Source organism: Chrysochloris asiatica, unplaced genomic scaffold, assembly GCF_000296735.1.
Source record: "Chrysochloris asiatica unplaced genomic scaffold, ChrAsi1.0 scaffold00045, whole genome shotgun sequence".
Classification (NCBI taxonomy): Eukaryota; Metazoa; Chordata; class Mammalia; order Afrosoricida; family Chrysochloridae; genus Chrysochloris; species Chrysochloris asiatica.
In genome coordinates this window covers 2,285,262-2,296,354 of record NW_006408563.1, presented here as the reverse complement: position 1 = coordinate 2,296,354, position 11,093 = coordinate 2,285,262, and the positions used below count along the sequence as shown (strand labels likewise).

General features: G+C 40.4%; 1 protein-coding gene across 1 annotated transcript in view; it reads left to right on the top strand.

The window, feature by feature from the left end:
• Positions 1–11,093, top strand: part of ADAM23 (ADAM metallopeptidase domain 23) — a 226,996-nt gene that overhangs the window by 109,512 nt on the left and 106,391 nt on the right. Inside the window, exon 4 of the mRNA XM_006861942.1 lies at positions 8,959–9,022. Within this exon, the coding sequence (XP_006862004.1) occupies positions 8,959–9,022 (64 nt within the window). The remainder of the gene's footprint in view (positions 1–8,958; positions 9,023–11,093) is intronic.

Genomic DNA, 11,093 nt, shown 5'->3' with positions numbered 1-11,093 from the left:
GTTTTCCACCACAAAACAAGTGAAATTGTTCACTACAGATTAGCAAATAAGCACCAGTAAACCTGTGCATATTTTGCATAGTGGGTAAACCGTCCCTGCTTTTTTCTTCTTTTCTCCCTTTTCTTATCTATTAAGTTGCAGCCTAGCTTACTGTTACTACTGTCCTCATTAAACTAGGGGTTTCTCAACTGTATGATGGCATGTAGGACTATCATTTATGAGATGTTGTGAGATAACATTGAAATTCCTGCTATAGCTTCTCATGTGGTTTAGTTACTCAAAGAATTCCTGTTGTGATTTTGAAAGAAGCTTCAGCCCCGACATCTTGCTTGTGCTGGTAGTATTGTTGCCTGAAGCGCCATGGCTGTGAAATATACCCACGTTACCCAGCCCTTGCCTAGCATCCAAATATTTTCTATTTATAATAATCAATGAAACTTTAATTGAAAAGAGGGAGTGGACTTGGTCCTTCACTGCACACTGCTGCTAAACGTATAGCTCCTTGGGGTCAAAGACCTTTATCGTAACTAGAATTTGTTATTAAAAGAATAAATATGAGATCTGGTCAAGAGGGTTGCCAAGAGACTTCTTGGGTGAATCTGCCAGGGGTAATTTGGGGGTGATCAGAGTTCTCAATACAGAGATGTTAAGCACTGTCAAGCAGAAGTAACGATATGAGTGAATTCATATTATGAAAATGGGCTTAAGTGGCACATTTTCTGTTCTGGACACAACTTAATTTTTAAACTTTTTGTTCATTCATTGTTATCTTCTATTCTAGTACAAGTTTGGACACATAGGGAAGTAACTTATATTTTTTATTATTGAGAAATGAATTATGATATCTGTGATACAGATTATTATTTAAAAATAATAATTGGGTGAGGCAAGGAGTGTGTTGGGTCAAGATCTGACATGTTGTCTGTCCTACAACAGTGACTGTATGAACCATAGTCACAGAGCCATCAGAAATAACTGGAAAAGAAGATGTATTAATTAAGATGGTTTCTTGGTAGCGTTTCAGCTTCAGTTGTTTTTCACTTTGTAGACTGGCCTGACTGCCTATGTAGAGTGTGTGTGCATGTTGAGGGGCTAGGGGAGGTGTATCCTAAATGTGCCTTTTAAGTAGGGTAACACACAACTTCTGGTGTGGCATGCTATGGGTTAATGCGCTGGACTGAAACATTGATTTGGACCACAAGGTAGGTGGTTCAAGCTCACTAGCTGCTCCTCAGAAACCGTATACATGATTGCTATGAGTTGGAACTGACTCAACGGCACTTAACAACAACAACAGCCATATGACCCACTTTTCCCAGGACAGCCCTGGCTTACGTTTGTTGTTCTACCATGGTATTAATAAGCCTCGCTTTACTCCTAGTTATAGTTTGGATGATTAATTGCATGGCCACCCAGTCATAAAGACTTAGTGCTTCCATTGTTCGTCTAGATTCGTACCTAGCTTTGCTAGTGAAGAAATGTCCTTCTGGCTTTCGTTGTTTTTGTTAAGTGCTATCGAGTTGGTTCTGATTCATAGAATCCCTTATAGGGTTTCCAAAGAGCGTCTGGTGGGTTTGAACTGCCAACTTTTCGGTTATCAGTCCAGTGCTTATCCTACTGCACCACACCAGGAACCCTTCTGACATCTTTGTTGTTGTTGTTAGGTGCCACTGAGTCGGCATCCATTCATAGCAACCTTATACACAACAGAACGAAACACTGCCTGATCCTGGGCCAACCTCACTATTGTTTCCACGCGTGAGCCCATAGATGCTGCCACTTCTACCTGGCCAATCCATCTCATTGGGGATCTTTCTCTTTTTCTCTGACCCTCCACCCTACCAAACATGATATCCTTCTCCAGCGACTGGTCCCCTTCCTGATGATACTTCTGAAGTATGAGAGATGGAGTTTGGCCATCTTGGCCTCCGAGGAGCATTCTGGCTACACTTCTGCCAACACAGATCTGTTGATTCTTTTGGCAGCCCATGGCACTTTCAATACTTTCCTCCAACACCATAAATTAAAAGCATCAATTCTTCTACGGTCTTCCTTAATTACTGTTCAGCTTTCACATGCACATGAGGTTATTGAAAATATCATGGCTTGGGTCAGGCGCACCTTGTCCTCAAGCTGACATCCTTGCTCTTCAACACTTTAAAAAGTTCCTGTGCAGTAGATTTGCCTAATGCAATATGTCGTCTGATCTCTTGACTCCTGCTTCCGTGAGTGTTGATAGTTGATCCAAGAAGAATGAAGTCCTTGACAACTTCAATCTTTTCTCCTTGGTAAGATTGCTGTTTATTGGTCCAGTGGTGGGGATTTTTGTTTTCTTGACATTGAGTTGTAATCCTTATTGAAGGCTGTGCTCTTTGATCTTCATCAGTAAATGTTTTAAGTCCTCTTCACTTTCAGCCATCTTGATTGTATCACAGCCTGCCTTAGTATCTTTAAAGGGTCTTCAACAAAAAAAGGTCCAATTAAAATAGTGATGCCTGGGAGCATCTGTGGGGTCAGTTAAATTCAAGGCAGAGAAGTCCGCTTAGAAGGTTATGATTACTGTTCATTGAAATTCCAAAGGGGTAATTTTGATAGATTTTCTCAAAGGACACTGGGTGATCACAGGGCCATATTATGAAGATGTTTTAAGAAATTTGGAAACTACGTTGGTGAGAAAAGAGGCCAGGAAATTTGTGATGAGGAATTTTTTCCATCACAATAATGTACCTGCTCATTCTTTGAGCATAGCAAGGACTGTCCTATGAGGAGTTTATTGGGAAACCTTACCCTATCTGCCTTAGAGCCCTGAGCTTGCCCCTTCAGGCTTCTTTTTGTTCCTCAAATTCAAAGAACATTTAAAAGGAACACAATTTGAGTCCCTTGAGAATACCCAAACTGCTGTTTTGACGGTGTGAATGGAAGACCAAAGAGAGCTGGAAACACTGCCTTCAGAGGTCCATAGACCTAGTGGAGGATATGCTGAGAAACAAATAGCTGACCATTTTGATATTTTTTTTCAATAAATATATCTATGATTTTGTAGCAATACTTTCTTACTTACCCTCATATATCTTTTTTCACGTATCTTTGACGTACATTCATGTATCTTTAAGTCTTCCTTAGCGCTCAGGGCCTTGTAATCTATCTTGTCTAATTCTGAACAATTTAGTTTATCTCAATAGACAACGCCTAACCTTTCCATGGTATTTTCAGTAACTTCATTTGAATGCGGAAGCTGGACAGTGAATAAGGAAGACCGTAGAAGAATTGATGCATTTGAGCTATGGTATTGGAGGAGAATATTGAAAGTACCATAGACTGCCAAAACAACAAACTGATCTGTGTTAGAAGTACAACCAGAGTGCTTCTTGGAAGCCAGGATGGCCAGACTTCGTCTCTCATATCTTGGACATATTGTCAGGAGGGACCAATCACTGGAGAAGGATAACATGTTTGATAAGGTGGAGGGTTAGAGAAAAAGAGGAAGGCCTCCAGCAAGATGAATTGGCAAAGTGGCAGCTTCAATGAACTCAAACATAGCAACGATTGCAAGGTTGGCCCAGGACCGGGCATTGTTTCGTTCTGTTGTGCATAGGGTCGCTATGAGTCAGTACCAACTCAGTGACACATAACAACAAGAAGCACAACCTTTTCAGATCAGGCTCCACCCTACCCCCAAAAGCATATTTTTTTCTTTAAAGAATTCAAGTTATTTTCAAAAAACAAACTAGAAATAATTCATTCTTCATGGTTAATAATTTTTCAAAGCACTAGGGATTCTTGGTAAGTAACTTGATAAGTCTTAGAATTCTTGGCTATAATGAGTCTTTCTGTAATGGGAGATACAAACTTTTGAGAGTTTTGATCACTTGGCTATTCATATGCCTACTTAAAATTAGAAACATGAATCTGAAACTCAAGGACTTCAGCATATTATATATGTATATATATATATATACATACACACACATACACCACCCACACAAAGCCTTCTCAAGGTTAAGTTCTCCCTTTGTGTGAATTGTTATGTCTAGATACAATAGCAACTTTGCTTTTTATGTTTGCTGATGATTCTGGAATGCTTTTGAACATAAATAGCTAAAATATTTCTTTGTGCTAAATCCTGAAATTCGCCAGGATGTGTTAAAACATCTTCAGTAACAAAAATGAAATCTGAAACTTCACACAGTAAAAATTTTATCTTAACCTTTATACTCTAATACAAGTTGAGTGTCTTTTCTAGGCAGCTCTCCTCCAAATCATAGACTAGGAACCTAGAATGAATCTATCCTATAGCTTTGCCATTTAGAGCACATGGTGTACAGGGTCACCAAGTATAAGAACATTGTTGTTGTTAAGTGCTGTCGAGTCAGTTCTGACTCATAGCAACCTTGTATAGGTTTTCCAAGGAATGGTTGGTAAATTTGAATTGCTGACTTTGCGGTTCAAACTGACGTTGCAGTCCAGTGCTTTATCCTACAGTGCCACACCAGGACTCCAACAAGTCCACAGTACAAGCATTAAAATCATGCAGAGATGTTAATGCTTGTACTATAGGGGCAGATATCACTTTTCTCTGTATTTTATTAGCCAGAATCCTATCTCTTGACCCCAACCTAACTGCTGAGGAAGCTACGAAATGTAGGCTTACCATGCCAAGGAGGAAATGAAGTGGTATTTGGTGGATACATGGCTTTATTCCTACCATAGTCCTTTCCCTTGAGATGATTCTTGACTTATCTGTCATGGGCTAAGAGTCTTACCATTCTTCTGCTCAGAGACAAGCCTTGATCAGCCTGACCGCAGTGTTGACGGTCTTTGCATGCCCTCAGTGCGGCACATTCATCATGAAAGTGTAGAGTCAATGATTTCAAGCATGTTTCCTCATTCTCACGCTCTTCCAGCTGGCTTTGAACTGCCATTCTTCAAAATTACTCCTTCTTTCATCAGGTTGTTGTTGTTGTTAAATGCCATTTAGTAGGTTCCAACTCATAGCCACCCTGTATAAGGTTTCTAAAGAATGGCTGGTGAGTTTGAACTGCCGACCTTGCAGTTCAAATCAACCTTGCGGTCAAGTGCTTATCCCACAGCACCACAACAAGTAGCCTGCTTGAAAAGCATTGCAGTAGTTTTGGTGTATTTGTTGTTGTTACGTGCCATTGAGTCGATTCCGTCTCATAGTGACCCTGTATAGGGTTTCCAGGGAGCAGCTGAGTGGATTTGAACTGGCAACATGTGGTTCACAGTCCAGTGCTGATCTAACAGCGCTGTTCTATAACTTGAATGATCAGAAAAAAGGATGCTTATTTCAGAATCTGGAATGTTCAGAAACTCTCATATTAGTTCTCACAGGAGTTACTAGGCTGTTCAGAACCCAAGTAGCTTATCAAGAAAGTAAAATGGCAGTTATGCTTGGGACCATGATTGCCAAATGGATCAGCATTAGTGTGTCAGGACATTCTTCTCTCAGTGGGAAATGCTACCCAGGAAACTACAGAGGGCCGAGGTGGAGAGAGGCATGTGTAGAGCATCTTCAGTCAAAGATTGCAGATAGCTCATTTTCAGCCCTACAGAGATTTAACTGTTGTCTGTTCCTTCTCTGACGGATGGGGCTGGAGACACAGAATGCACACTTATCTATTCCAGTTTTTCCAAGACAGTGTTCTTGTCAGCTTACACAAATGTCTGTTATTTCAAAATTGCTTCAAGACATTTATAATGAAAAAGATTGCATTTTAGTTGACCTTGATTTCACTTTCAGGGAAATGACAAATACTTTTTTAGGGTGAGATGACTAATCTCATACATATATGCTAATTTCCCTTAGTTTTCATTTCAAAGAACTGCATTCTTCTTCCTGACTTCCCAGCACATGGCCTGGGACTGGCATGTAGTGGGTCATGGTAGATATTATGTTTGGGGCTAGAGATCCATGATGAGCTTGGTGAGTGAAAGAAACAATATCCGGGGAGGGGCTATGTGGTCAGACAGGAGAACAGGGTGGACACATGGAATGTTTATAAGAGGTGGAAAATGGACTAACATGGTAAGGGGTAGGAGGCAAAGAGATACAGGCCATTGTGGCTATTGCAGGCTCCCAGAAAAGTAGCTGGTTTTTATTCTTTATGATTCTTGAATGCCAGAAATACTAGAAATAGCTATGTCCATAAGGAAAGAAACCCTTTAGAAGGGGGAAACAGGATAATTAAAATGACCTTTATCCGATTTGGTGGTTAAGAACTAGGATGCTATAATTTGACCTTGTAATTACAAGGAAAAGTAGTAGTCTAAAAATAACTCTGTTTTCAAGTCTGAGACATGCTCTGTATGGTTGAGAGTTTTGAAAATAATAAATTACCTGTAGAGAGAGGTAATTAGAATGCAGTTAGTGAAATCTCTCTGCATCTTTTTGTTGGTGAAGAATTCCTCTGAGAAATGCTACCATCGCCAATCCTGTTTCTGTATGTTCACAGTGTTGGCAGCTGCCTTAATTAACTAGTAAATAACAAAGTTTCTACACCCTGTCAGGTAGTATAACTCAAGTATATTGAGTTATTCATGGTAATTACTTTTACTGTTTCTTAGATTTTTAACAGAGAATGAGTTGTTGTTAAGTGCTGTTCCGACTCACAGCGACACTATAATTTGCCAAGGAGCAGCCGGTGGGTTTAAACTGCCAACCTTGCGGTTCGCAGTTCAGTGCTGATCCTACAGTACCACACCAGGAATCCAGAGAATGAGGAGACATATCATAACTTAGTTTCAAATGTAGACTCTTTTAATAGCTACATCTTGGCTAGTAATTTCAATAGAAAACCACATCTAAGATCCCTTGTTGTTGTTGGTAGATGTGATTGAGTTAGTTCCGATCCATAGTGACCCTGTGCATGACAGAACGAAACACTACCCAATCCTACGTCATCCTCACAATCATTGTTAGGCTTGAACCCACTGCTGCTGCCATTGTGACAATCCGTCTCATTGGGGGTCTTCCCTTTTTTTACTGACCCTCCACTTTTTCCATGATGCCCTTCTCCAGGTCCCTCCTGATAATATGTGTGCAGTATAAGAGATGAATTCTCACCATCCTGGCTTTAAGAAGCATTCTGGCAGTACTTCTTCCAACTGTTCTTCTAGCAGTTAAAATCAGCATAGTGACAGCCACAGTGATCATGACTCAGCAGTTACTCATTGCTGAGTTTTGAACCAAGCATTGCACGTGTGTGGTTTCATTTAATCCTTACTAGGTCCTATGAGATTTATATACTTCTCATGTCCATTTGACACATTTAAAAGCTGAATTTTGTAACTTGTTAATTATAGTATCACTTTGGTTAATGCGTGGGCCTGACAAGTCAGTTTGATCTGCAAGGTCAGTGGGTCAAGCGCACCAACTGCTCCTTTGAAACCCTACATAGGATCACTATGGGTTAGAACCGACACGATGGCATTTAACAACAACAACAACAACAATAAAGGACTGGATTCTTGGTGTGGCACTGTGGGTCAATGCACTGGACTGCAAAGTCTGTTTGAATCACAAGGTCGGTGATTCAAACTTAGCAGCTCTTCCTTGGAAACCCTATACAGGGTCGATATGGGTTGGAACTGACTCAACAGCACTTAACAACAACTATAAGGGACTGGGCTAGATTTTAAACCGTGCTCTGTCTGACACCAAAGTCTGTGTTCTTCACTGTTATTCTGTACCAGGAGCAAATGATAACCCATTGACCAAATCTGACCACTCCTGGCTTTGTATAGCCTGCAAGCTAAGACTTTTTTTTTTTTTTTTTTTAACATGGTTTGAGAAAATCAAAAGAATAAAAGTAATTTCATGACATGTGAACATTATATGAAATTCAAATCTAGTTTCCATAAATGAAGCTTTATTGGGACAGAGCCATGCTCATTCATATACATACTGCCTATGACTGTGGTTTAATGGGCTGGACTGCAAGGTCGGTTTGAATCACAAGGTTGGTGGTTCAAGCTCACCAGCCATTCCTCGGCAATCCTATACAGTAGCTATGAGTTGGAATCACCTCGAAGGCACTTAACAACAGCAACATGACTGCTTCCAGGAGCTCTGGTGATGCTGTAGGCTCAGCACAGGACTGCTCATCTCAAAGTCAGCATTTCAAACCACTAACCGCTCCATGGGAGAAAGATGCTCACAGAAGATTTAGAGCTTCAAAAACCCGTTACGGAGTTGCTGAGTTGGAGTCGACTCAAGGGCAGTGGGTTTGACTTTTGTGTTTTGTTTTTTATGACTGCTTTAGCAATATGATGGCAGAGTTGAGCAGTTGGGACAGAGACTATGTGACTCACAAAACCTAAAAGATTTGCCATCTGACTTTTTCCCGGGGGGTGGGGGGAGGTTTGCCAATGGCTGTTCTGTACCTACTGTTCCTCAGTGATTATGTTTTATGAGATTCCAATTACTTACAGCACAATTGTGGGGTTTTTATGGGGCCTCTTTTCTTCTGTTTCTTTTTTTAAAATTTGGTTCCATATTAATTGCTATACCAATCAAGTGATGAACATTATGTATTAAAAGGAAGGAGCTCTGGAAGCATAGTGATTAAGAGTCAGGCTGCTCACCTCAAGTCAGCAGTTTGAAACTACCAGCTATTCCTCAGGGGAAAGATGAGGCTTTCTGCTCTCTTAAAGATTTATAGCCTCAGACTCCATGGCACACCACTACCATCACCATCACCATCACCACCACCACCATGTATAAGTGGAGTTGACCATTAAATTATCAAGATTGCATCTTTGATAAGGACTAAGGAATGATTTGTTTCTGGATCATGTTTGAAACTTTTGACAGTAACATCTTTACAGTTTACAGTGGACTCTACCTATTCGTACTTTTTCTGCCCTCCACATCCTTTTACTGAGCTGATTATTTAAACCTTCAAGTACAGAAATCACTCTCTTTTCTTTCCTTTGTAGTGGTTTGCTGTCTTCTGATTATGTGGAGATTCACTACGAAAATGGAAAACCACAGTTCTCTAAGGTATGGTTAACAGTGTATGGAAATTCTGTAGGATAAATATACTTAATTAGGTGTGTTCAATGTACAGCATTGTTTTGCTATCTAGCTCAATGAAATCTCTTGTCCTCATATGCAAATGTATGCTTTAATGAGAAGAATTTATAAATGTTTGAGATAGCATAAAGATTCTGTATATTCTGGTCAATAAAGAAATGTTTATTGTTTTGGTTATACATACAATATTTTATATAAGTGAATTGGTATAAAGAACTATAAAGTTCCATATAAGATGGCAACTTAAAATAGTAGGTATAGGAGAGCCAGACTCAGATACACAGATAATCTAAGGTTAAGTGGGCTCTTTGAACATGTTAGTCCAAGTGCACCATGGGGCAGGAGACAGGTGGGGGAGAGAAGTTTCAGGGATTAATCCACCTTCATTTTCATCATACCATATGGGTATTATGATTCTTGTTTTACAAATGAAGACAGCCAGGCAGAGAGAGGGCAAATAAACTTGCTGATACCACCAAACATAAGGTAATTGGGTACTCAATCTTCTTCAGTTGGGAATTAACTTTTGTTCTCTTGAGGGAGGATCAATAAAGAGGAAGTGGGTTTACATTAAAGCAAGAGAGAGTTTATTTATAGGGTAGAACACAGTGATTCCCACCAGTAAGGAAAAAAATTAAAATCCGTGGAATGCCTCCAGAAACAGACTGGCGTGTAGGAAGTCAAGAGTGCCATTAAGTCTCAGCAGTGTCCCCAGATAACACAGGCATGGGACAAGATAGAGAGGGAACTGCGTGGTGAGACATCATTTCATTGGTTTCTAGATTGCTAACTTGTTGCTAACCAAATCAGTTCTGACTCATAGCGACCCTGTATAGGGTTTCCGAGGAGCAGCTGGTGGGTTTGAACTGCCGACTTTGTGGTTTGAAGTCCAGTGCTGGTACTACAACACTACTAGCTAACTAGTGTCAGAGAGAGTGATATCTTTCATGTGTGCACTTACTGAATTGTGCAGCATAGAGAATGGAGGTTTTGAGTCTGATAACCTCTCAACAAATATTCATAGCTCACCTTAATTGTATACTGCCCAGGGCCCATGGCATTTCTCAGCATTCATAACTTTCCAATTAACAGTGGACACATTTGTAATTGGATGTGTGTTCCAGCCTTTGAATTTTGTGGAACAGATATACTTCTTACTCTTCTGCTGGTTCTTGCCTTAGGCTGCATCTTGGGGTTTGTTGAACCTCCCTGAAAGTTAATGCAGTGGAAAGTGAACAGAAATACTAAATCAAGCACAGCGGTGGGGTTTCCTGGCATTTGTACAAACCAAAGCTCCTGCCAGCTGGGCCAGCTTTGGGAGCACTGCGGATGCTGAATCATGAGTCTGGAGCGGGGAAGATTGCAGGAGGACTTTATAGACTCAGCAAATGAGCCACCTTTGTAGGCTGCAGTAACTTAATCCAAATTTCTCACTAGGAAGTTCTGTCCATTTTTTTTAGAAGCAGAATAGCTAATTGGCCTCCAGAGGTCATTTGAGGTCCCAAAAGAAAGGCTTTGACATTAGGAAGACACCTAAATTCCTTTATCAGTTGAAAAAATATTTTGAATAAAGAGCATTTCAACTCTGGCAAGAGAAGCTAAATGCAATTGTGTTCATGGCAATTTGTTGTTATATTCATTGCCTTTCCCTATTATATGATACTTTTCTTCAAATGGCTCATATGCTCAAATTTATTGGCTTCCTGGATAGCAATAGTCTATTTTTTTAAAATAAATGTTTTATTTTGAATTATGTGATCATTTACATGGGAGAACATTAGTTTTACATTCATTCTATCGTACATCATTTCATTGCCATAGTTACCATCCCGTCCATGCATCATCACCCAATCAAAGGGTATACCCTGCAAGCCTGCCCCACCCACCCCCACGGTCCTCAGCACACAGCCCCTTTCCCTCTCTGGATCTCAAGTCCCCAGCCACTCCATCTCTTCACGTCATCTTCTCTGCCTCCATCTCAGGCCTCGCTGCTTCTCTGGGTAGGGTCCCACTCACTGCTCTTCTCCATTGATGGTCC